The sequence below is a fragment of the Plectropomus leopardus genome, chromosome 5, assembly GCF_026936395.1.
Source record: "Plectropomus leopardus strain MGB_pleo_1.0 chromosome 5, ASM2693639v1, whole genome shotgun sequence".
Classification (NCBI taxonomy): Eukaryota; Metazoa; Chordata; class Actinopteri; order Perciformes; family Serranidae; genus Plectropomus; species Plectropomus leopardus.
The window spans coordinates 28478747-28506691 of record NC_142180.1 but is presented as its reverse complement, the minus strand read 5'-3'; the positions used below and the strand labels follow the sequence as shown (position 1 = coordinate 28506691).

General features: G+C 40.0%; 1 protein-coding gene across 1 annotated transcript in view; it reads right to left on the bottom strand.

Moving 5' to 3' along the window:
* Positions 1–2408: 2408 nt before the first annotated feature.
* Positions 2409–27945, bottom strand: part of polrmt (polymerase (RNA) mitochondrial (DNA directed)) — a 57056-nt gene continuing 31519 nt past the window's right edge. Inside the window, exons 15-21 of the mRNA XM_042484064.2 lie at positions 27047–27160; positions 16133–16185; positions 12203–12301; positions 11247–11319; positions 8596–8687; positions 6472–6545; positions 2409–2955 (exon numbers count right to left, since the gene is read on the bottom strand). Of these exons, the coding sequence (XP_042339998.2) occupies positions 2906–2955; positions 6472–6545; positions 8596–8687; positions 11247–11319; positions 12203–12301; positions 16133–16185; positions 27047–27160 (555 nt within the window). The 3' untranslated portion in view covers positions 2409–2905. The remainder of the gene's footprint in view (positions 2956–6471; positions 6546–8595; positions 8688–11246; positions 11320–12202; positions 12302–16132; positions 16186–27046; positions 27161–27945) is intronic.

Here is a 27945-nt window from a genome sequence, read left to right as displayed (position 1 = left end):
TCTCACTGTTGCTGCCAACGTGAGCGTTAAAGTCCTCCAGCAGAACGAGGGAATCCCCAGAAGGAGCACTCTCCAGCACCCCCTCTAAGGACTCCAAAAATGGTGAAAACTCTGTGCTGCTGTTTGGGCCATAGGCACAAACAACAGTCAGGATCCGTCCCACCACCCGAAGGCGGAGGAAGGCTACCCTCTCGTTCACCGGGGTAAACTCCAACATGCAGGCACTGAGCTGGGGGGCAATAAGTATTGCCACCCCTGCCCGGCGCCTCTCACTAGTGGCAACTCCAGAGTGGAAGAGAGTCCAACCCCTCTCAAGAAGACTGGTTCTGGAGCCCATGCTATGTGTCGAGGTGAGGCCGACTATATCTAGTCGGAACTTCTCAATCTCGCGCACCAGCTCAGGCTCCTTCCCCACCAGAAAGGTGACATTCCATGTCCCCAGAGCTAGGTTCTGCAGCCGAGGATCAGACTGCCAAGGTCCCTGCCTTCAGCTGCCACCCAACTCACATCGCGCCCTACCCCTTTGGTCCCTCCTGTGGGTGGTGAGCCCACAGGAAGGAGGTCCCACGTTGCCTCACGTGGCCCCATGGTTAAGGCCCGGCCACCAGGCACTCGCCATCGAGCCCGACCCGCGTCCGGGCGAGGGAAACTTTGGACTATTTATGTGTTTCATCATAAGGGGTCTGGACCATAGTTTTGCATTTTTGGTCATTTTGTCAAAACGCTATATTATGTCAGATTTTGATATTTTTTGCCATATTATAGTATGGCATTTTCTGTCATTCTGTCTGCCTAGTACAGCCTGCGTGTCTCGGCAGGCTATACTAGGCAGTTCCCAGCTGTTTTTTGGATATGTCATATTTTGACATTTTTGCAATACTACAGTATGGCATTTTCGGTATTTTTTTGGACATGCCATATTATGGTGTTTTTGTCAAATTTCTACATTTTTTTGCCATAGTATAGTATTGCATTTTGGCAGACATTTCAACATATCACAGCCTACAAAAGCAGGAGCACCCACATCATAAGTGAGGCCACACTGCAGGATCAGCTGAATACATTTTACATTCACTTCTACCTCCTCAATAAGTACTCAGCTGTAAAGTCTACTACCCTTCCAGAGGTCTGGCCACTCTCTGTGACCAAGCAGATGTGTGAAAACTCCTGATGAGAGTGAATATAAACAATTATTGCGAAGTATGTGGACAACACCACCACCATCAGACGTATTACAAGCAATGAGAGTTCATAGTGGGAGGAAATCAACAATCTTGAGTGGAGCGGAGTGGTGCACACTCTGCTCACTTTACTGCTCAACGTCAGTAAAACTAAGGAGCCGATTGTTGATTTTATAAAGAAGGAGGCCAAGACACACACTCCTGTCTATATCAGTGGAGCTAATAAGGAGCAGGTGAACAGCTATAGGTTCCTTGGAATTACCATCACTGAGAACCTAACTTGGTCATTACACATCACCACCCAGGTTAAAAAAAAAGCACAGAAAAGGCTCGACTTCATATGGAAACTTAGGAAGGCTAAATTTCAGAACAAGATCCTGGTTAACTTCTACAGAGGAACAATAGAAAGCATACTCTGCTTGGCCCAAGACAGGAAAACACTACAGCAGGTGATTAAAACCGCCAAGAAGATCACTGGTTCCCACCTACAGAGCATCAGTGACCTCAGTGAAGTGAGGTGTCTACACAAAGCCCAAAGGATACTGAAAGACAGCAGCCAACCTGGCCACAGTCTGTTCACCCTGCTGCCATCTGGAAAAAGATACAGAAGTATCCACTGCTGAACCACCAGACTACGGAGCAGCTTCTTTCACCAGGCTGCGAGACTCCTCAACTCCTTCTTTGATGCCAAAAAGATGCAGCAGGATTTAGGGTCAACTCTTACTTCATTTCTTCTTAAACCACGTTTAAGAAAAATCACAAATAAATCCACATTGTACCTTGTATCATAGAATGTGAGGAGCATCTCCATGTCACCATCTGTAAACCTACAGTCTAATCAGCACACTATTTATGCCCCCTCACAGATTATTTCCATTTCATTACACTGTCACTCAGCCAGCTTTGTTTGGCTGAGTCTACATTTGCCTTTGAACATCAACGGCACCTTTTGTCTGAAACTGCTGTAACGTTTCCAGCAATGATCAGATAGCACTTCTGCTATTTTTACTTCTAGATGCGGCACTGGCCCAGAAAAATAAGATCTGAGTTGATTAGTGAAGCCTGCAAATGCTTTGTCGTGCATCTAAAAGAAGGCCTTCATCTTGTGATACACAATAGGATTGAAATATGCAGATATAACTAAATAACAGGCTCTCATTCATCCTATTTAAGCGCACTAAGAATACCAGCTATTTCTTTGAACTACTGAATGAATAAGGAGACATCTTAAGAAAAACATTTATTTTATAGAGCAATTGTCAGGTGCTTAGTCACTCCGTGAAGGTGAAAAGTTTTTTGAGCAGCCGAAGTGTTGCTGAGTGATGAAGTCAGTATGGCTCATGTACATGCACGCACATGCGCGTGTGTGCGCATGCACACACACAACTGAATATAGCCTTAGTATCCATTATTAGAAGTGCTTTTTACTGATTGAAGTCTTAACATTCCCATCTGGTGCTGATTCCATCATCATTTTGCACGGATGAGTATCCCACCCTCCCTTCCATCAGCCCAATAGTCAGTTAATCAGGCGGGTTCACTGTGAGTTAACGCCTCCAGCAGCTCCCGCCAGCCTGTGGACCAGGAGGCAGGCAGGGCGCGGCTGGATCAATGTCCCAATGTCTGAGGGAGACCAAGCCAGGCGAGACCCAGGCGCCTGCAGCCTCCCCGCCACTCTGTCAATTCCACTCATCACCCTCCGCTGGCTCGCCCTCGTGAGTCTCTCAGCTGAAGAAGTAAGTGGATTCTTTCACCTGCTCGAGATCAAAATCACCTAGAGAGACAAGAGTTGAGGTGTCAGAGAAGGTTTATATCTGTGGATAGCAGTTACACAAAGTAAATTACATTCTGCAGCTTTAATCATGAAAAACTTTCATGTACTAACACAGCAGCTAACACAGCTATACAAGCACTCTCAGTAATTTAGTCAATAATTCAATAAGTCAAGTTTTACTGCACTGACAGATATATTTTTGGCCTCAATGTCAAATTTTCCCTGTGGTATTGTTTCAAATATCAACATTTTTCAATGTTTACAAGTTTTCAAATTATCTTGAGTATGGTGACAGTACTTAGGAAGGGTGGTGCTTAAGCTAAATGCCTGGTTAGTAACAGAAAACTGCAGAATGACAATAGTAAATATTAACAAGAGAGAGTGAGAAAACACAGCTGGTACCGGAGTATCGAACACTGTGGAAAATGTAAATTGAAACTGCAAAAAAATGTTCAGAATCAAGATGTATTAATGACTTGATTACCTTTGACCAGACTAATGCTAACATGTGCCAATGAGCACAAAAGAAGTCCAGCTGAAGCTGATGGGAATGTCACTGGTTTTGCTTGCATTAGTCATAAAACAGACTGCTGAACAAGTTAAATTTTCTGACCTACTGGTAGCACAGGATAAAAAGTTGGACCAAAGATATTATTTTTTTGCCTGAGTGTGACAAACTCGTCTGTAAATGATTACACAGCAATCCATCCAATATTTGTCAAAACATTTCAGTAAAAGCCACAATTTCAAACTCCTTTATGGCACTACGGCAGAAATCATGGGGATCACCACAGTCAGCAGGATTCATCCTCTGGGCACCATGGCTATTTGTACAAAATGGCAATTCAAACAGAGGTTGTTGGGGAATCACAGTCCGGACAAAAGTGGTGGACAAACCGACCAACAGACCACTGCCTTTGAAATATTACATCTCAAGGTGTTATTTTTTTCCTGATTCAGAATGCATTTGAGGAATATGTGTAGTGCTTCATGTTTATTTATTTACTCCTTAATGTGGTTAAAGGTCAATTAAGTAAACTGCTGTGCGCTGTCGGATGTTTGGATTAGTTTGTTCTGAGGTATTGTGAGTCTGGTGAAAGGAGAAAGTTACAATCTTCATGAGAGGAAAGTTGATTTTTTGAAGTGGGTCAAACTCAAGACCTTTAATCTTTAAAAGAGATACAACTTTTCTAGTTTTACTGGGCACCAGTAACATTTCTATGAACTTCAACAGACCACTTGAATACTAATTTTAGCTTTGGATGAGGCCCTGTCCTGCACTCTGTGTGCTCTTTGCCTCTCACCAGCCGGAGCTGCAGCCTGAATTATTGAGGAAAGGCCATTAAAAGTTTAAGAATTCAAAAACTTACCATAGTTAGAAAATGGTGTTGACATGAATGCCTAAGCTGAACTAACTAACCAACACAAATGTTTCAGTAATAGTGCAAACATTGACATGTGTGAGGAATTAATATAAACTCTGTCTCTTGCTCATTATTATACTAAATCTCGTAGCTATGAAATTTTTACCCCATACTCCATTCGGTTTTTTGTAGCTTACTTTCTATATTGTATTTATCTGAAGTTACTGTGTATTGTGTAAGACTATTATGTAATCATGGAAACACAGAGGCAGACTGTTACCATGATGACGTAATGTGCTGCATTGTGTGCTGAAGTGAAGGCATATAAAAATACAGATACGGGTCGGAGGGTACACACATCCAAAAAACTTTTACAGGTGTTGAAGAGAAAAAAAAACAAACAATCAAGCTAAGGCAACTATCAGACAAAAGAACCACTATTGAAAGCTCCCAGCAATTTTAATTGTGTTACTTTCCAATTTATCAGAGATCTTTGTCAGGCATTGTCAAATGTCAATAGCCCCTTTTACACTGCCTGTTAAACGAGGGAATAACATGCTGTTCTGCTGCCTCGCTGCTCTGTATATAAGCTACAATCCTAGAATAGGGTGACAGAGGTCTCTCGCCTTTGAGCCAGCAGTGGAGGTAGTTACAGCACAGAAACAAGGTCTATGTAAACAGGTTAGCTGTTTCCATGGTGAGTTATGTGTGTAACTCACCGCAGGAGATTTAAAAAGCAGCATCAGTTAGAGGCTAACTCAAAGATAAACAGCAAGTGGCTGTACTTCTGACCCTCAGAGCAGAGGACAAGATCAGCTGACATATAACAGATATGGTAAATTATTTTTTATTGCTATTTTATGCCATTGTTAAAAAAAAGCACTTCTGATGCATATGTTATATGCCACACTAGAGGCAGACACTGTTGGTTGGTATTATCGCCTCTCTTGGTTCTGCGATGCCGGCATACTGTCTAAAATCCCACAATAAAGCAGCATGATACCGCCATGATACAGCACAAAAGAAGGGAAAAAGTAGCTGCCCTATGTCCCGATGTAAAAAAGGCTAATGTTTTGACAAAGCCTGACGATGGTCTCTGATCAAAATGTTGCACTATAAAAATTGCTGAGTTTAAATAAATAAATAAAATAATGAGACTTTTTTCTTTCTTGCTTTAGTGAAAAAGCCAGTGTTTAAAAGAGAAAAGACACTGAATGACCAAGAGAATTTACTATCCTAACGGACAACTACTGTACCGTCATGAAAGTCTGACACTAGCTGTACAAAAATATAATACTGACTCTACGTTATTCAGTGTGTTCTCCAGTTTTTCCCTCTCTGTGGTCATAGATACACCTGATTCATCTGATCTCCTGCTGAATTACAAGGAGTGAAACCCGATTCACCTTAATAACAAGTTCAGGATCAGTCATAGTGAAGATTATAGTGGATTTTAGTCCCGATCCATTGAGTCTCATATTGAACACTGAGCACTGTGGGCATTCAGGGGAACGTACACAGGAGCACACCTGACTGGTCTCAGCCCCATAAGCTGATTATGCAGAGAAAGGACACAATTAATAGTCATCAATTTATACAACCCAGCTGTCAGTGCCAAGCAGACAGTAAGTGTACAGATGGAGATGGAGCGAGGGGTTACATAACAGCAAAGCCTCCGTCCACCTGACTGACGGAGAGATGCTGCCTTTGTACCTTCTCTCTGGACAACAATTGACAGACACTTGCAGTGGCGTCAAAGGAAAACTGTATCTGCTAGTGGCCTCGCAGAATACACTACTCATGACAAAAGCTGAAAATTGATTTTCAGCCCAACTGAATGGCTTTTCTAGTTTTTATGAGCAGGCTGAATGCCACTTCTGGGCAACACGGAGTGCTAGACAACCAACTGCAGACAATGGGATAACTAAACAAACAATAGGTGGTAACAATACGCAATTATAAACCAGGATGGATAACACAGGATTACATTCCTGTCATTCCCGCTAACCTCAGACACAGCTTCAGGACATACAAGTCCTTTTCAATCCAATTAGGAAAAAAACAACATCCTGTATGTTGGACCCCCTCAAACAATACCCCAGCCCTGGTGAGGCCAGGTGTTTGGGAGCCAGACAGCTGCAAAAAAACTAACCTGTCTGGGGCACATTGTCCAGCAGCTGCTGCAGCCTCCTGTGCTCCTGGTACTTCTTGTTCTTGCCCTCCGTCCTGCCACAAACAAAGAGAATAAAGAAAAGTTTAGTAACTCTGAGAAGGAAGATTTATGTGTTTAAAAAGTGCTGAGTCAAAGACAACTTGCACTTTGTGAGTTGTCTCAGGGGAAGTTTCAGCCTTCATTCAAGTGTCTTCATCTGTTCTGCTGACTGATGGTGTTTAAACGCCTGAAGGTTGTGCACACCTGGATGTCACAATTGAGTTGTTGAGGTTACATGCGTTATTTGAGTTGAGTTATTTCTGAGACCTTACAGCCTTCGAATTAGCACAAAATTTGTACTTTAAATGTAATGTGCTTTAGGTGGCACAGCACATCTTTTAATACTGTTCTGATGATAACAGACCCTTTTACAGACTGCTAGTACTGTAAAACAGCCAAAAAGCATGCTAACACACTCACACTGATGATGCAAACATGCTGATGTTAAGCAGCTATGTTTCCCATGATCATCATCTTCATCAGTTTAGCGTGTTAGCATGCCAACATTTGCTAATTAGCACTAAGGCTAAAACAAATAATTTTATTGACGATAAATCTGTCCTTTCTCAATTAATTTGTGTTTGGTCTGAAAAATGTCATAAAATGGTGAAAAATGTCTATCAGTGTTTCCATAATGTAAAGATAACTTCCTTAAATGTTTTGTTTTATCCACAATCCAAAGATATTCAGTTTACTGACACAGAGTAGTAAAACAACTAGAAAAATATTCAAATATCAGAAGCTGGAATCAAATAATTTTGACTTTTTCCCTTAAAAAATACTCAGTTTTAAAATTAGGTGGCATTAGTCTAATAATAATCTGCCTATAAAGATTAAAAAAAGCTAAATCATTTTAAGATATTAACCGAGCGGTTTCAATATTGCATTTCGGACGATGTATTTCGCCTCTTTTGTTCTCCATGTAGACCACTTACCTTTGTGCAACCAAAGCCTGACCTGTCAATACTACTTGGACTACAAACAGAAACCAAAATTCTCCAGAAACCAAAATTGTGTCCCATCTGCTTTCATATGCATATCTGTTCATAGAGATCATGGACCGACCAGCATTACCTTCCCTAGAGTGATGTCACTAGCATGGTTAAAAAGAGCAGTCTGGCTTAAAAAATAATGCAAGGGGTTAAATTATCATATTTAAGAAAATAATCAACAACCATCAAAATTTTTTCAAAAATTATGTCCGAAACTTTAGCGAGGGTTAACAATCTATCCAGTTACATACTGTCGACAAGTGAAGGAATCCCTAAAAGTCTTTCTATTCCCACACGTCTTTCTCTCTGGCTCCTACAAGAATGAATAATGTGTTTGCGGGGCTTAGGGAACAGTAATGTGTCTGTGTGAGGGGGGGTGCAAAGAGGATGAGGGCTGCTGCGGAGTAAAGGCTGGAGAAAAGGTTCCAATTATCCAAAAGAGAGAAAAAACACAGTAAGATGATGAGCGTAACCCAGCCTGAGGCCAGTAAGATGGATGTGCAGAGAGGGGAGGAAATCATTTTGTACCTAATGTCACAGACAAGTGGAGGAAAAACTCTGGCACGCTAATGTAACTTTTACAATCTTATAATCTTATTTGTGTGTGTGTGCCTTCTGTTTGGACTGTTTTATAATGTGTGCACATGCCGGCTGCATGTTTACTGTATGGTGGCCTCTGTCTGTACTATAAAAGTCCATAAAGCTCCTACGGCGTCGCATAAACACAGACAGCGAGACAGACACTGATGGCTGTTGTGTAAGAAGAATTCAAACAGAAAAACAGGTACAGAACAGAAAAACAGGTACAGATTACGGATGGTGGTCACTAAGTGTGAAAATATGACCGTGTAAGTGTCAAATAACATTTTTCTTAAAATGTAGAAACTGTTGGGCAATTATTAATTGTACCTGAATAGGAGATGCTGTTAAAAAAAGACAGCACTACTTGTTTTTATTATAATAGATACCTGACCACAGTGTTGACGAATTTCATGTGTGTGTACGTGTGTGCATGTGTGTGTGAGAGTGTGCACAATCAAATGTGTTCCTGCATGCAGCTGTGTTAACTCACAAGAGTCTGTTGCAGTATTTCTGTTGCAGGAAGGTGGAAAGCTCCTGAAGGATCGGCTGACTGTGCAGGGCGACAAACTGCTCCCGACAGACCTGACATGAGGAGGAAGAGGCAGACAGAAGTGTACTCCAGAGTTACTCTCTTGCCCAAAAACAAGATGAAAACTTTGTCTTGACTATATATTTCTTTTCATTCTTGCTTAAATTTTACCCTTTTCACACTGCAGTTAACCAGAGGTTAATTAATCTGTTGGGGCTGGGCCTGCGGCTAAAGGAACTTTCACACATATTGTAATTATATTTTATATCACACTCTATATTTTATATTCCTCAGGGCATTTTGAGATATGTTTCTCTGTTTTTAAGATGTTAGGATTTTACTGTTGATTACATACTGAACTGCTCACTCTCTCTATCTGTCTTTTCCTTTATCTAATTACTTATTTGTCAACTGAGTGTCTTATTTATTTTAATGTTTTTATTTAATGATCACTGAGACCTGAGTCCTTATTTTGTTCTCTTCATGTATTGCACGGCTAAAATGCCAATAAAGAATCCTTGGTCCTTCCAAAATGGGCTAACCCAGACTTAAGCCTTGGACCTGCTGTCTCTGCTGCGGAGCAATGTTATTCAAGAGTGAGTGGAGTTATCCTCTGAAAATCAACTACACACGGGGCTAAAAGTTGCCAGTGTGGAACGGTGCTACTGAAATTCACATCACAGTTGTCCAGTCACACAACTTAACATTGTAAACATTATTGACGCATCCAGAGGACATTTAACTCAAAGGCCACTTGAAGTCGGGGGTGAATTATTTAGCCCTGGTTCTTGGTTAAACCTGGGTTAACAAAGCATATGTGAGAAGAGCCTAAGTTAGCCCTGAGCTATTCTTAGCCCTAAGCTAAGGAAAGCCTGGGGCTGAAAATATGCAGCCTGATGGAGCAAAGAAAAGAAGGTAGACTGTAAAATAAAAGGCTGAGTTGGGATCTGATTTAAATCACTGTCGCTTGTACGGCACCTGGAAAAAAAGAAGCAATTGCAGGTTATCAGAATACTTATGGTATCCCCCGCTATGAGCTCAGCAGGTGTTCGCAAAAGTGTTGCCACAATGTAATGATAGATAATGTAAAGACATTTTGAGTACATAGAAATACAGAAAGTTGTTAAATCTGCACATGTAGCAGCTCTGGGTAGTGAGCATAACACGCGGAAATCCAGTGTAAGACAGAAATTATTAACATCAGTTACTGTTTCTCTCACTCTCTGTTTAAACAGACATGTATGTAAAAGCATGGGGTGCATCTTAGAAATAAGTGATTTATCATGATCAGATCATTTTTATCATCTCTTATATATAATTTATATCATTCTCAATAGGTTATTAGCATGTTTTCTTTCTAGATTTGAGCAAGAAAAAAAACAGACCAGACGCATAAAGTATTGATGCAGAGTGCAAGCGGGCCATGGATCTCGGGGCTGCAGCAGGTCTTGTGTAAATAGCCCAACTCGGGTAACAAAAAGGAAGCAGGCAGTGCCTGACAGATAACTGACATGCTTTTTGGCACTTCCACATCCTGTGTCAGCCTGGTATAACACAGACTGCACAAAGTTAGCTCTACAGGTGGAGAGAAATGAACTGTGGGACTCGAACCATCAACAGGCAGCAAAGACTAACAGCACTGACGCACCCATTTACAAAAAAAGAACATTAGCACAAACATCTGTGATGTTATCTGTAATGTTAGCATATTTAAACTTATATTTATTCCTCACAAGTTTGGGGGCAACCTATCCGACGCTAACAGGACATTTTCCACTCATTACTTTTGTGTTTTTTGTGCAGTTTAAAGTACATAAACAGGCACAATCCTAATATTGATCTTCTCATAAGCTCTCAGTCTTTTGGGTTTGTTTTCTAACCCTACATGCGCACACATCTCATGTTGACATCACCGAAAAAACCTAAAACAGTCTATACTGGCAGCCTTAAGGTTTCAGAAAATGGCTGGATGAAGGAAGGATCAGTTGCCATTATAATAGGGACCTTTTCATGTGTTTAGGTGTTGACTAATATTGAATACCCCTCCTCTGCCGCTGTGTTCAATTACCTGTGTAATGAGGAAAGCGTACACTCACACATCAAGAGAATATGAGAGAGAATAAATGTACTGAGAGGGAACTGCTTCATTACTTGCAACTCCTCTGAGATTAGATGAAGACATAAAACTGTGACTGTGCTCAGAAGCTACATCTACAGAGAACTGGGACTTTATGGTAATTTGATCCATTTTATGCTACGCTGTGTCTTAGTCTGGGCCTGTTGACAAGCTAGTTTCTGCAGGCGGGGGCAGACATTCATTTATTAAGCAACAACGGGCTCTGTCTGATGGTGCTACCTGCAGCCGGCAGCCTGTAAAAGTATGAAACTGTGGAAATATTTGTTTTGTTCTACTGGCTCCACCAAGCTGAGGCTTCGACTAAGCAGAAGCGCCAGTGATGCTAAAAAAAGAATGAGTGTAAAGGCAAAAGAGACACGGGAGAATTGAATCATGTGACACCTCAAGCTTCAATTACTCAGCACCAAAAGGAAAATTCTGCACCTGAATGATACACCATCAGAGGAATCTGGACAGGTGGGAGTAAATGTGATACCTTGTTCATGTTGTCCACAGTGAGGGCGTGGGTCCAGAAACAGTCGTGAACTGAGACGAAAGTCAGGCCAGCACTGAGAGGAGAGAGTGCACATGCAGGGATTCAAATCAGAGGAAGAACATAAAGAAGAGAGTAGACAGCAATTAAAGATAGGTAGACTTTATAAAAAGGTGTATTACTGCAACGATAATTGATAAACCCTGAGTTATCACACCTGTCAAGAGACACATTCTATCAATTGAACTCATTTTGCAGGTCAGATCACAACGCTTAACATTTAAGATGTGAGAGTGCATTTGAATTCAGAGATGGATGGATTACTGAATGGGCCTACAAGGCCCAAAGTTTAAGGAGTCCCTCCTAGTTAAATGTAACTCAAATTTACCAGGAAGAGACTCAAAATTACCACCCAAAAGACACACAAAAAGACCAAAAAGAGATAAAAAAGACACTGCAAAGAGAAACAAAATACTACAAAAGGGGCAAAACAACCACAAAGAAGACACAAAATGACCAAAAAATCCAGACAAATTACCTAAAAATATGCAAAATTACCTTGATGAAATACAATTTTTTTTTTTTAAAAAAAAAAGGGGCAGCACAATCAAAAGAGGGACCCAAAATGACTTCAGAGACACAAAACCACAAAAAAGTCACAAAATTACCTAAAAAATACACAGAGCTCAAAGAGAGACAACCCCCCCCAAAAAGACACAAAATGAATTACGAGACACAAAATGACTACAACAAAAAAAGAGGCAATATCTGTTGGTTATATCTGTTATGTTGGAGGGGTGGTAGAGTTTTTTACATGTTTGTGCCCAGGGACCCGTGTCTCCTACTCCGCCCATGCACACATACATTAGGAGTCAATATCAGAAACAAATTATAGACTGCCTTCAGGAAAATAATTGCATAGGGAAGACCCATTTTATTTCAGGTGTGTTGAACCATACCTGTAGCAGTGGAGAGCAGTCAGCATCATGTGTGTGGAGTCCAGCGAGTGGATGAAGTTTGGCGGGAAGGCATTCTTCTGTTTAACTGTGTCTGGTCTCCTGAGAAGGGACAGGAAGCCAAGCAGAGACATATTAAAAAAACACTTCTGTACTTTGCAGCTTTCTAATATCAAACGGGATGTTTCTTATTTAACAACTCTGAAGTGGCCTCATTATGAACCATGCTGATAATTCCCAGGGACACAGTTAGCAATACTTCATTTTGATTCCCTTTTTAAGTTTGTGCATGACTTGGAAGACAGTAACGACTGCATTAAAAACCACTGTACCCGTGGGGATGTTGTCTGATCACACTACAGTAAATTTGCAGATGAGTAACAGAGGAGTGAACATATAATCTGTGCATTAATAATCACAATGGAATTATTCTGATTGTTTGATATACTGCATTTTAAACACTGTTTTGATTAGCAATACTTAAAGCAGCGCTTTCATTTAGTGGTAATGCCTTTATCAAAAACGATGTGATGAATTTTCTAAAGGAAATTTTTGTGGACAGGAAATTGCAAGAGGTACTTAAATCAAATCCATTACATGTATTTAAATCTTTAAAGTGGCTGTAGCTTAGCCAATACAGCGTGATACAGAACTGCAGCGAGATATGAAGCTGTAGAGGACGTTTGGCCTCTGACCCATGATGTAACAAAAGCTGCTTTATATGATTGACCAAATCTAATTGTTTCAAACCACATCTGACAATACAATGCAAATTTAAAATTAGCCAACAAAAAAAAAAAAGGTTTTTCAGGAAAAAAAGAGAGGACTTTTCACACAGAGTATAAAAACATTGTATTTTTGTACAAAGCCTGAATATAAAATATTAATAAGTGAGCTTTAGAGGTGCTAACAGAGGAATTGCATTACTTTCTAAGAAAGAAAGGCCAGCCGTTTCCCCCTGTTTACAGTCTTGGTGCTTAACTAACAGTCTCTGGTCCACCTCAAAGGGGTGGTCTCCCAGAGTTCAGACTAAACATGGAGAACCAGCGTTTAGTTTTTAAGTACCAACTAACTGGAACAAACTCCCAGAAAAATGCAAGTCCGATACAACTCTGACTTCTTTTAATCAAGACTGAAGACTCTTCTGTTTGTCGCTGCCTTATATCAAATTAAATATTTATTCATGTCGAACATTGCCTTCACCCTCACATTGATTCATTCAGGAACTGGACTATGTGGCCTGCTGCCCTAAAATAACATGTCAAGTAAATCTTGTGTTTTTATCAGTTCAGTTTTAGACCAGAGGCTTCTAGAGACTACAACAAGTGTAAATAATAACACTATTAGCAGCTGCATCACACCTTTGCTTTTTCTGCAATGACAAGTCAGATAGTCTGTTATAAGAAGGGTCTGTTTGTGTGCATGGATTTCAACATCAATATTTATTTTCTCTTATGTGACCCACGGGAGACACTACGGTTCTGTGCTTTCAAAACAATAGTCAATATGAGAGCATACAAATATAGAAGTGATATAAAAGAAAATAGTACAAGGTGATATAAATGCTGTGCTGCAGCGACTGATGATGGAACTGGCAGTAAAAAATAAAAATAAATAAAAGCATCCTGCCAATCTGTATCCCCGTATTCCCATTACCCTGAGCCTGTGCCATTCAAATCCTCTGGGCTGCCACAGACCAGAACGCTCTTCTAATGGGAATGGAGACAGAGCGGAGAGAGCTTGGGCTGAACCCAAAGCTAAAACACACACACACACACACACACAAGCACACACAGGTGCACACTGTCTGTCAGTCTCGTTTACCGTCTGTCCGTTTTATTTTCGGCTTGGAAATGTTAGACTTTTATCAGGGTGCTTTTAGTTCTGCTGTTTCGAGCTCCAGCTGAACAAAAACAAGATTTCCGAAGATTTATTTGCAAGCTCACTTGGCTGTCTACACTAAGAACAAGACCGACCGTCTTTCCCCTTGTCTCACAAACTAAACAAACATGTCACCCTTAATTCCCAGAGGCCTGACAGACGGGAAAGGTGCACAGTCAGTGCTCTAAGGGTTAGCAGCCACAGCTCTCTTAAGTGTAACTGTGTGTCCCTATAGAGCTGATGGTTCACTTCATATCACAAGAGGTACTGCAAGCTGGCACAGGGCTTAACTTAATGTTTTTTAGAGGCTTGGATAATCAGCAGCACTTCCTCTAAAGACGAGAGGGATGGAGGAAAAAGCAAGAAAAGCGAGGGCTTGAAGGCTGTCACTACCCCATCTGTGACTCTATTTACATATTTAGACTCTGGACAAGCTTTTTTAGGGTCTTTAATTACAGCGAGTGCAGTCGTGCATGGAGGGGAAAGCAGAGGAAAATTGGCCATGGTGATTGTGTCAAGTTTAGTTCAGAATGTCAGCCTGTGAAACACTGAGGCTTCCTCTGACAGCATATTTCAAGTTTCATACGAGACGGCCTTTCTGAGCGCCATCCTGCCCTTTCTCTCCCCTCCGTCTCAACTTCAACTCCCTCCTCCCCTCCGTCTGGTTTTTAAGTATTCACACTGCTGGATGTGTAGAGCACTGTAGATGTCAGATTGAGGACGGCTGTCAGTCTGTGTCTTCTACGCCTTCAGTGCTCTCACTCACGTCTTCCCTCGACTCTCCGTCTCTCATTCTGTCTCTTCTTGTCCTCTACTCATCTCTGTCTTTTCGTTTAAAGCTCTATCTAGACATTGTTCTCTAGCCTCCCTGCTATAGCAGTCATTCACACATCCCAAACTTCCACTTATTCAGAGAAGTCCACAAATGATTGTTTTCTTTATCCTAAAAGGTCAGATAGCATCTCCTGAAGACTCCCACTGAGTAAATCACAGCAGCAAAAGACGCTGGTGTAATAATGTAATGTGAAATGTCTAGAGAACATTCACGTGTTTAATCTCCTCTGATAAATCTACCAGCATCAGAGGGAAAAAGCTTCTGTTACTTGTCATACATAACTTCACTGGAGTAAAACAAATCAAAGGGTTGAAATTCTACTTAAAGGAACAGAGTGTAAGATTTTGCAGAGTTTAGTGGCATCTAGAGGTGAGGACTGAAGACTGCAACCAGCCGAAACTGTTCCCGGTTAGAAATCTGTCAGTGTTTATTGTTTAGGGGGGTCTTAACCAGGAGCCAAAAATCAAAAGATGTCTCCCTCTCTCTAAAACAATCAGAACTTATTTTTGACCATTTCTTAAGGGTTTTTTTTTTTTTACATCTGACTTAGTGTATTTTGCCACATTTTAAACCTTTTTCTGGCAAACCCCCTGTCCTTATAATTTATGTGTGTATATTGGTAGCAATATAATTTGTATGATTGTGTTGTACATGTATAAATGAAGCCTCTGGACAAAAGACTTTGAACTACATAAAAAAAAAAAACCTAACATCTGTTAGCAAAGAGCCACTTCAGCTTCTTCCACATGAAACTGGAAGCGTAAAACTATGCTTTCAAAGGAGTCTCCAAATGCTTATGATGGCATTTCCCACTTTATGACAAATGCAAAGTTACATCCGAGTTTGAGGAGGCAATTAGTAGGAATATTCACTGGAGACGGAGCTTTTGTGCAGCTGAAGTTTTTGAAAATGTAAGCTAATTGCCTCCAGAGAGCTCCACTCTCTACTTCTATTCACCTCTAAAAGCTAAACAGAAAGTTGTCAAGCAGTCTGAAGCTACATTTTAAAAAACCTTTGACAGCAAACTCACTAAAGCAACAATAAAAACATTTAAAAAATAATCTGCTCACATTTTCTCTCATAAGCTATCATCTGTCTCTGTTTCAGGTCTCTTCTATAACATTTTCATTACAACATTTCAAAGAGTGCTATGAGAAAATAACGAAATAACATCTGCTGTGGGTCAGTTTCAGAAAGTTTGTTAGAGAAAGACTTACTCTTTGATGTCGTAGTTGATCTCGAGGTTGATATGCTGCATGTTGCTCTTTAGCTGGAGAGGTAAAACACAAGACAGAGAAATGAAAGGGTTATTAATTTCAAGTCCAGCTGGCTGATAACTGTTGTGATTTAAAGTTCCCTGCCACACACATTTTTAAGGATGCAAAAATAATCTGTTAAAACTGCTATTTTGTTTAACATGGTTGCCCCACATAATGACCTGAAAAGGGTCTGGAAGCAGATCTATTCTGTCTCCCTTATTTAGAAATACTAGTTTTGGCATTTGCCCCACTCACTACTGCTGCTTGCTGTATGTTACACTTTGTGCTTTCTTTAGTGGTGCTCACACAACACTGACCGGTAAAAGAGTTAGCATCAGAGGAAACCACGGAAAAATCCAGCCATACATGTATGAGCCTCAGTCACACTTAGATGAGGACTCTGTTGTGAACCAAATTTGGCGACCTGCTTAATTAGTTAATTAATGGTTTCCAACTGATCCAGTCACAGGGTCCAGATTTCTCCTTACTTATTAGTTCAAGGTCCACACATTATATTTTATTTTATTATATTTATTAAAGTAACACATATTCCAAGATTTTCTTTCACAAAATGTAAACAACATGTCGGGTTAGAAACCAAAGAACCAAAACATATTGCAAGAATTTGTTTATGCCAGAAACTGTACTTTAAAATTATGTATGTATGTGTATTCTTTACAAACTTGACATGTTAGCGAGTCACTTGCGATCCATACAACCCACTTCCAGACTGCGAGCCAACAGTTGGGAACCACTGATTTAGAGTATCACATGTTTTCACTTCACTCGCAAATACTGGACACATTGAACAAGGTACTTCTATGCAAATACACACACCTATGCACCCATACATGAACAGGGCAGGAAGTAGAGTCAGTTTGTGGCGATGCACTTTCACTATATATAGGAAACACAGAAACGAGAGGCAGAAAGTGGAAAACATAAAGAAAGAGGGGAAATCAAGAACAGGAAACTTCCAGGTATTGGCGTCCCCATGACAACAACACATTTAAGATATTGCTGAACCTGAAGAGTGTGTTACAAAACTACACTTTAGTAAAAGTACATGTAAATTAAAGTTAAGCACTGCTATTGTACTTTTATCAACACAACCCAAATGACCAATTATTAGTCAAGTATGGATAAATTAAGCACTGCACAATATTTGCCAGTCTGTGCAAGCTGAGAAGGCATCAGGCTATATCCACCTTTTCTTTTTGCTGTTTTCTTCACTCCATCATTTTTTTACACACTCTAAGACCAACACCAAAGCCTTTAGGTCCTTGTGGAGAGAAGACTTAGCACTCTAATCCCCCGAGCCTTGAGGGTCCATCCAATCAGCCGTGCCAAGGCATCTGTGGCAGGGCAGTCTTTCACTGACCCTTGGAACGATGCCTCGGTGGGAACGGCAGGCCACTATCAGGACCGAGATATGAGCGGCAACAGGCAGCCAACTGCTCATGAATGTGAGCATTAGTGTGTTTACCTTGCATTCACTAATGTATCTGAGTGTCTCTTTGTCTCTGCCTGAATACATTTTGTTTTTTCACTGATGGAAAGCTGCTTTAACGCAGGAACATTTTGCAATGCTTGCGCACTGAAAACACAGTGCTATAAAAAAATAAAGTGCTGTTTTTGTGAAAAGTCATTAGACATCATTAGTGTTTGTTACTGATCAGAGTGATATTTACCTTTAAGAATGTAAATGAAAAGAAAATGTGTGGGTTTTTTGTTCAAATTGTGAACAGGCTCACATGAGGACTAATGTGCATTTATTTCCTTGTTTTTACGTAAAATACATGGAATTGTGTAACAAACAGGCAAAGTTAGAGCTGAGCCTTTCAATATGATGTGTGTGTGTGGGGTAGGATAAGTGTGACGAAAATTGATAGATCTATTTTTATTAGTTATTGATCTATTTTTACTACCACTGACAAACTGTAAATTCTGACAACATTTCCTTTTTAAATTTCACTCTTTTATTGTCTGTAATACAAACGGCTCCTCCGAACAGGAGCACAGGAGACCACTGCATGACCATTTGACACCCTTAGGAGCCTTTAACAAACCTGTGTTTGGTGCTAATGTACAACTCATTTATTTGCTCTTGCTTGCTTCTCTGCAGGGTGAACTCTGAGGACACACAAGCCCTTTGAAGTGCACATCCCTGTGCAATTTCAGCTATTCCCTGTTCTGCTTTGTGCTCATCCGAGTCTGTAATGACCTCCTGAGAAGCTGGAAACTAGACATTTTAGAGGGATGCTCTCTTGAGTGCTGTAAAGGTTTTAGAAGGTGTGCAATATATTTGGGCCCTGATGTGGAGGTGTTTTCACACATCTAACAAGGAAAAATGCACCCCGGAGAGAGAATTAAAATCTGCTATGCCAATAATTCTGTTTACTGATTTTAATCAGCACTAACAAAAACACCAGGGTGGAAATAAGGGCGATCAAAATGAATGTAAGAGTGATGATTTAAATACTTACAGCAGTGAATGAATGTTTCCATATACCAGTTAACTTGTCTTGGGTGCTGCTAGATGTTGTAATAGTTGTACCAAGCTCCAGGATCTCTTTCTATATAATTCAGTCCGTCATTCAAATTCTGTCTCCACAAAGTCAACAATACAAAGAGTCTATAAATTATTAGGCAACTGAGAAATATGACTTGATGACACTGGATGAAAAGTTATGGAATAACTAGATAATTATTATTCACCTTTAGATGGGCATGCATGTCTGAACCTAATTGCATAAAAATACATGCAACAGTTTTGAAGTCATTTCAAAAACACTAATGACAACCTCATGGTGGCTCGCCAAAGGCATAAGGATATACTGCCTGGAAATGGTGAATGTCTATCCAAAATTTATGCTATTCCATTAGGTACATCTCGAGATATTTTGCAAAAGTGGAAACTTTGACCAGCTGGCAATTCTACTGGAAAAGTCAGGGGATAATCAAAGTCTGCAGGATTCATCCTCTCAGAAACATTAATATCCAAACCAAATGTCATGGAAATCTACTCAATAGTTGTTGAGATATTTTCCAAATAACCAAAAATGTCAATCTGATGATGGTGCTAAAGGAGAAATCAGGGATCTCTATGTTTCATCTTCTGGGGATCATGAATTTCTGAAAGGGGGGCAATTTTCACCTTCAACAGCTGTTGAGAGATTTCAGTCTGAACCAAAGTGGTGGACCAAACAACAGACAGATAAAAATTACATTTGTATAAAAATGACTGCATAAAAAATCTATTTTTCTCAAGTTCAGTGAGGTGATATTACATGTTACACGAGTAAACATTTTTTTCCCACTGAAATTTTTTTTTGGCCAAGTACCCCCCTGGCCAGTGCAAAACATTTTCGGTAGTAAGTCGCAGTGAACAAAATGGATGTAATTGTGTTGATGCAGCAATTGACAGTTAAAAGCAGTTAAAGATTGCATTGAAAATAGTCATATTAAGTGTAAAATGTGGTTTTATTGAATTTAATTTGGCATTTTTATAGAACTCACTATGGTATAATTATATTAGGAATTGTGCATGACATTTTTTAATGTTTATTTAAAAAATCTCACATATGCCCTGGAGGGAGGCGCTATAAATAAAATTGACTTGCTTTGACCACATAGCACTCCAAAGTATCTGTGTGGTACCTTCACCTCATTTGAGAAACACTGTTCTACATCATCTACTTCTCAGGGTAGAAAAAAAAATGTCATAAAAATCAAATACTGAAATTATTAGCATGCATTAAAAAGGCATGTATGTAAAGGGATTAAAGTGACAGGTGTTCACATGGGTGAAAGTACATTAAAGCTTCCAGGAGCCTGTGAAGCCTGGCTTCTGTGATTCCAGTCGATTGCTTGAAGGTCGCAGTGTGATGAATGACAGAATCACACAATTATCAAAAATTGGTTTTTAAAAAAAGAAGTGTCATGCGGTAAAACCCCTATTAGTTTCTGCCATGGCTGCTATCTCATCCATCATTGCTGTAGGAGGACTTGTGGGGGTGATCTGTCCATCATCTTCCTCTCTACATGCCGTCATTGTGTGTTAACGGACACATTCACATTAGACAGAGGAAAAGTAGAAACCATGACGCATAAAGGTGCGAGGGTGAAAGAGATGGAGGTTACCTTTGCTGTGAGTAATGGACTGCCAAACTCTAAATGAGGTCACCACTCTACACTGGATCCCTGTTCATTATAATGCATACGTGCATGATTTGTGTACAAGACCTGACTCCAACCCTGAGGCTGTGATGAATGAGACCTTGATTCACCCTGCTATGTGTCTGTGGGGAATAGGCTCCTGTAGTCTAAAATCACATGAGAGTTACAGCACAGATGGTCATGATACAACAGCCATCACTAACCACATATAAGCCAAGCTGCCAAGAGGGGAATCCCCATTCATCACATAGTTGTTAATAACACACGTCTCTTCAATTAGAGTGGAGGCAGTTCTGTGCTACACCTTCATTCTCTGCTGTTCCGGGTCACCAGGTCCTGTCCCTTGCCGTCTCCCCCTGATGACAGCTGCTGCAGACTCATTGTCAACACCCCTGAGTCTTGCCACACTTACACTGACCTTTTCAAGACCTTCGTTCTACCAAACTTTCTTTTTCCTCAACTCGGGGGTGTCCTTGAAACTCAGACTGCATTCATTATTTCACCCCAAAATGCCACAAGATTCTGCAAGATCAACGAAACACCATGTTACCCCTGGGAACGGCTCGCTTCTGTTCCAAGGCAGAAGGAGGCATGGAGGGCATCACGCCGACATTTAGAGAAACGTATTTCCCCGGAATTAGAAAAGTCGGCTCACTCGGTTTGTACAGACCCAGAGAATGTCTCCAAGTCTGCGGTAATCCTGCTGCTACACAAAGGGAAAGTAAGCCACAGGGACACAGTATATCATCTGTTAAGCAAAGAGACGCAAAATAGTCAAAAGCAGACTCATACTAACCACAAGAGACACAAAGTGGCCCTAGAGATTTACAGAACTACAAAGAGACACATAACAACTACAACGAGACTCAAACTGATCACGTGACCATAATGAGATACAAAACCACAACAAAAAGACACAAAATAACAAAAGGGTGCAGAAAAACTACAATGAGTTGCAAAATGACCACAGAAACACAAAACAACAAGATGTAGAACAACTACAAAGAGATGTAAATGGCCACAAAGATGACAAATTACCAGGGACACAAGGTAAGAACAAAGAGATGCAGAACTACAACAAGATGCTAAAAGACCACAAAGAGACACAAAACAACAAAGAGTTGTAGAACAACTAGAGAGACAAAACACCAACAAACAGACGTAGACTGACTACAAAAAGACACAAAATGACCACAAAGACACACAAAACAACAACAAAGAGTTTTAGAACAAGAGAGACAAAACATCAACAAACAGATGGAACAACTACAAAAATGCACAAAACAACAACAAAGAATTGCAAAATAACCACTAAGAGTCACAAAACAACAACAAAGAGTTGCAAAATAACCACTAAGAGTCACAAAACAACAACAAAGGTATGTCAAATAACCCCAAAGAGATGCAAAACGATCACAAAGACACAGAAAATGATCACAGAGACACAAAACATGAACAAAAAGATGTTGAACAACTATAGACAACTAAGAGACACAACACAACCAGAGAAAAAAACCATCAATCTTCTACATTAAGAGATATAGAACGACTTCAAAAAGATGTAACACAAACACAGAGACAAAAAACAGCTTAATAGAGATGCAAAGCGACAACAAAGAGATGCAAGACCACAAATGGCCTGTAATGTGTCATAATCCATCCATGATTAGTTAAATGGCTTTTTTATAGGTATAAGGCTTAGTCCATATTATACTAAACCATTTAGTAATGTTAACACTGGACCAATTACCACCAAAATCAAAACCTGACTGAATCTTTCCATATAGAGGACATTAGATCACTCAGCTTTTAGTCACACTATAAACTCGCAAATCCACTCAAATCCAGCCAATCCAATTGATGACTGCCTTGTGTCACCATCCCCTGAGATTGAGATTTCACTGTAACCTTGCCTGGGTGGGGAGAATGAAAAAATAAACAAGGAATCTGAGCCAGAGTGACCTCTGATCCGATTAGTATCTCCCAATCCTGTTAAGCAGCCTCCCTGATGTATGTTCATGCTCCATTCAGTGACTCCATCCTACTCTAATTTCCGCACCTCCCATCAGCCATGGAAAATACTCGACTGCAAAGCTTGACATGTGTACTCATCTCTGTATACATGATGGCAAAAAAACAACAAACAAAAATGCAAAGATGCACAAATATGCAGACTCACTTCTTTCTGATTATGTGACAGCTACTGTCTCTCTAGCACTTACTGGTTTTCTTTTTGTGAATCACACTTCATCTGCCCGTTCTATCTAGAGTCTAATTACTAATGACCCCTCAGCCTTGGATTTAAGAGGCGGAGAGGGGACTGGGAGATTGAATTTAATCCAACCACGCAGGGAAAAGGTGACCTTTCTGCAAGTTTCATTTTTGTTGTCCAATGATGCAACTGGATTAGAGAATTATTGCGGGGGATGAAAAAAAGTTATTTGTGAAATGTAAACTAAAACCCCATTCATCCATTAAATCTTTGTTTGATTCATTTATTCATCTATTAGCCGTGAAAAAACAAGCACGGGCCAATCAGCTTCATGTCTCTGCTGGACATTAAAAGAAGGAGATTGAATCAAGGGAACTCACCCTACTACGTCAACAGGGAGAGATGCACCCTCAGGGGACCCACCATCTGTCACCCTCGCTCTCCTGCACTTTCTTATGAGGTGGCACTCCCCCTCTAAGCCAACCTTCTGCTTGATGTCATACCGAAAGAGCAGGTGGCATGCTGTTTCAGCCTATGAGCTACCTGCTGCCTGTGCTTGGCATACAGCTATACTGGCTATATGTCCGTCTTCTACTTTCACTTAGTTAAAGAGCTTAAACATATTAGAAGTTAGAATGGATTTTATATAATCACACGAACATAAACATATGCAGGCTACTTCTTTCCATGTACACACACAACAGCATGTTATCTTTGTACCAGCATAAAGACATGTTATCTTTTAGACATGCTACTGACGGGATCTCCATAGTGATGAACAACTCAAGTGATGTTGTTGAGCTCCATTAAAGTTCGGCCACTCACGGCAATCACATTACACCATCAGTGCTGCACTCCTGCACCAAACCTATCAAGACTTGGAGGCCCAGCTGGGACATTCCATCTGCAAAGCATGCAGTACTTAAAGGGTGGGTCCTCTCTGTAAACACATTTATAGATCCTCAGTCAGTGCATTACCGAAAGTAGTCAGCATGCTCCCAGTTTTGAAAGGACAGAAGCTGAGTAATGTTCTGCTGTAGACCAGGACTGTGTCTTTCATATAGTTCACGAAAATAACACCGATATTTTTAAAATGATAAAAAAAAAAGATCCATATTGTAATAACGGCAATATTCCAATTTGTTGACCTGATGACGCCATAATGTTACGCACGGCAAAAACAAGCTTGGCTGGAAGTGAAATTATTAACGGCTCTGTGGTGGAGGAGTTAGGTTAAAAAAAGGGGAGCCACTGCCGTGGTGTGGATTCAGTGGTGTCTGATAATTAGCGGTTGGGTGACAGTTTTTTGGTTGACTTTTTTTTGTTGGACTATTAATATTCTCTATAGAATCTAAATCTAAATCTAAATCTCTAGTTTCTGTTAATGTTTACAAACCCAAAAATGAGAGATCTTTTTTTTAAAAAATTATTTTCTGAATATTTGATGGCAAACTGTTGCATTTATGTTGACATGTAAGACTTTAACACTTTTTTGTTTTGTCACAACTGTATGTTTTTTAATTTAGTAATATCAAAAACTTTTTATGTTATACAGTATTTTGTCATATAATCAAGGATATCATTACCGCAAAAATACCCCAAAGTATTGTAATACGTATTATTTGAGGGTCAAAGAGCCCACCCCTAATATGGATAAATGTTAGTTTGGTTTCAAAAGTAACACAATAACACAAACAAAACAATCAGTGGCAGTGATGGACCAGTAATGACTTGTGTTTTGAAAGGTAAATTTCCTAATTTTACCAAAGCAATCTGGTGGATGTGAACAGGGGAAGCAGCAACACTTATTTTAGCCACCTAAAAAAAGGCGCACTTAAAAGAATAAATATCAGTTAAGTGTATTCTCTATTTAGATTATTTTTTACAGATTTATCTGGCCACCAGACGCCCCTTTCCAATGAGAAACTGAAGCTGCTATATCACCCTCTTCACAGCCATCAGACTCTATTTACAGAAACAACAATTTTACCCCAAAGCATTGGGGAGTTGTTGCTCTACCATGGACTTGATGGTTTAGCTCGTTTGAGTTATGTTGTGACTTTTGGATCTGAACTGATGTGGTGACCACAGCAGCACAGGGGTTTATATGAGCCGTTCTTTAAACCTTCATGGTTGTTTAGGTGTCCTGCATAAAAGAAGACTGACACAATAATTATTTTAGGAAGTTGCAGAGGCTAAATTAAAAGAGCAAACACAAAAGTAAGGCATGAATAATTTGGGTTTTTTCTAAAAATAGTTTTAGGCCAACACAAAGTGATTTAACCCAAACTAAACCCAAAGCCAGACTACTGTATATATCACAAACTCACTTTTTGCTTTGAGATATTAGTCTGGAAAAGTCTTGATGGGTTGCCATCACAGAGCTACAACCGCAAGAGTCATCTTTTTTCTCCCAGATAGAAATCGAAAGTCCTTTTAGAGAGCCTGGACAGCCCAGCGAGTGTCGAGTGCATCCAGTAATGTTCACGTTTTTGCTGAGAAAAGCACTTGTCAATTATCTATCGGTTGAAAAAAGTCTGATAAATGAAAAGTAGTTTTGGCCTATGCACACTGGCAGTGCCCTTAATTCAAGCAACCGCTTATTGAGCTTTGCCAGACCAAAATAAGTAAAGCTACATTTGTGGGCAGGCTGTGAGAGGACGACAGCTGGCTCTCAGTGGATAATAACGCTGAATTTTAACAAGATTTATAGCTTGTTAAAAGATGACAACTATTAGGAGACCTGCTGTTCTGAGTGTTATTATATTTGTGTGTAAATACTTGTTGGATTCATATGTGTGTTTGCCGACAGTATAGCTCTGACGTAAAATCAACCAACTGCCTCACAGCTACCTGGCCACAGTGATTTATTATCAGCTTCATTAGAAATTCCTTCAAAATGCAATGAAATATAATGAGTGGAAATTAAACAATTGGTTTGAGATCTGGTGATTGTGAAGGCTATGGCATATAATTTATATAACATTTATACTCATCAAACCTTTGACTGAAGCCTCGTGCCCTATGGATGAGGGCACTGTCATCTTGGGAGAGACCAATTCTGTCAGGAGGGAAGATTTTATCTAGTGATGGGTGGACTGATTCTTTTAACAGACTTGGTTCCTTCAAGTTGGTACCTGAAAATGTACTGAACCATTCAATTTGAATTTTTACACCTTCTGTAGAAAGTGGTGTCGGTACTTCCGTGACACTCTATGTTATGTTATAGTACATGCAGGTTCAACAGTTATTGGTGCCTGCTGCACAAAACTTTTCAAACTATTACCAGTCATGTATAAGTTTACATGAATAAAGAAAAAATAGCTTTAATGCAAAAAGAGTACTTCAAAAAGATTTGTTTGTTCTTTTACACCCATTATTAGATTCATCATAGGATAAAGGTGAGTAATCAGAGTATCTTTTTATTGATTTTTCAATGTCTTTTCCCAAACCATGCCTGCAATATGTCACCCACAGCGTGGGCATCCCGCCACTGTAGGGTCAAGAATTAAGACCTGTATTGTTTTCTTGGCGCACGCCAAACATCCACGTGCCCAGTTGTGGAAAATATGGTGAGAGATGAGTCATATCACTTTTTTCCACATGTGTGCACAGCAACCCCACTATAATATTGCTCTCTATGTAATTGGCGACTGACTGGTTTTACTAACAGTCTGATCACTTCTTGCTTTGACATTCTCAGTCACCTCGGATAGTTCATCTCGTCTTTCCCTACATATCGCACTAATGCATGAGCATCAGTCATCAAATGTGTGCTGTTGACCACAATTTTTGACCCTATTTACAGCTGTCTTTCCCATAGAACTACAGGTAGATACCACTTTAGTCATTTTCCTATTGAAACACTAGCCAATTGAGCAGTGTTGTCTTTCAGAGTCACTTAGATATTTTCTTCTTACCGTCTTGATACTAAATCAGAATCATGTGGGCATGCTTGACATTTTTATAAATGCCACAGAGCAACATCGGATGTTAACTGCTTAACTATACCATGCATTGCACCTGTGTAAGCATCTGCATTTGTCATGTTTCTCCTCTCATGTATTCAGGTTTACCCTTGAACGTGTCACCTGTTTGTAATTCAACAGAAAGCTAAATGAGTACTGTATGCGAGTCAAAATAGTGTATACAGTGTGTGCTATGAAAAGGTCATTTGTGTTGTGAAAGGTGAGAAAGAGCAGAGAGATGGAGTAAGACAAGCAGGTGAAGATACAAGCAGAGAACTTTCAGAAAGGTCTGAAAATAGAGAGAATGAAGACAGGCCTGTAATTGGCTAAACTGTCTATCATACGCTGTATGAAACTATGGTGCAATGAGTGGGTGTGGCACTAAGCATCAAGATAACTGATAGTAAGTAGCTACGGGAATAGCACATATGTTTGTACTGAATACAAATTATTACAACTTTGGTTAGAGAGACTTGCAGAGAACCCCCACATGTTCCCCAGTATCAAACTTACCACTTGGTGGCGTATGCAGTGGTAGGGTTGAATTATGGGTAAACCCAGGGGTGTCACCCACTCCACAGTGTGGCCAGACTTGGAGATGAGCCTGGCGCTCTCTGTCAGCCAATCCTGCAACACATGGATGCCAGCAGAGGTAAATTGAGGGCACACTCTGGATTGAAGAGCATACTCAGAAAATATCCAAAGCCCTTCACCAATTTAAGAGCGTGAGTCTGCCTATTTGTTGTGTTTGAGAGCAATCATGTTTAAATCAGTCAGTATGGATGGCTGGATGGTCGATTTAATAAATCAGGCTACAAATAAAAAGACGATGTGGTGCATTAGGAACAACAAACAGAAAACAGGAACTAGGGATGCAGGATTTGGCATTTTCTACCGACATCCAATATGATATAAAAACAACTCATTTAGCCATTAACCGCTACAGATATTGATATATCCACCTTTCTCACCACCTAATTTCAGTGATCATGAAGTTTCTTCTGTAGTGGAATTAACATCATGTTATGCATACTCTTATCGTGATGGCCCGCCAGCAGATGGAGACATAAAACACGCTTTTCAATTTATGCAATACTCATTCATTGTGAAAAAAATAAGAAAACCTTTAAATTAGGATTGATGTTTTGAATATGTTCGTGTTGTCAGTTAAAAAAACAAATATTGGTTTGTAATATTGACAGAAAACAGCATGTTTGCTGATTCCAATATTTCACTTTACAGCCAATATCTGCTGATACCAATGACTTGCTGATATTATCGTTCATCCTTAATGCATTAAGTTCTTCTGTTCTACTTCCTGGAGCAGCAAATAACCATTGCAAACTTGCAGAAGAACAGGTGAGGAGCTGTTGCTTGACTCTAAAAATTACACTGATGTTTGCATAAGTGTC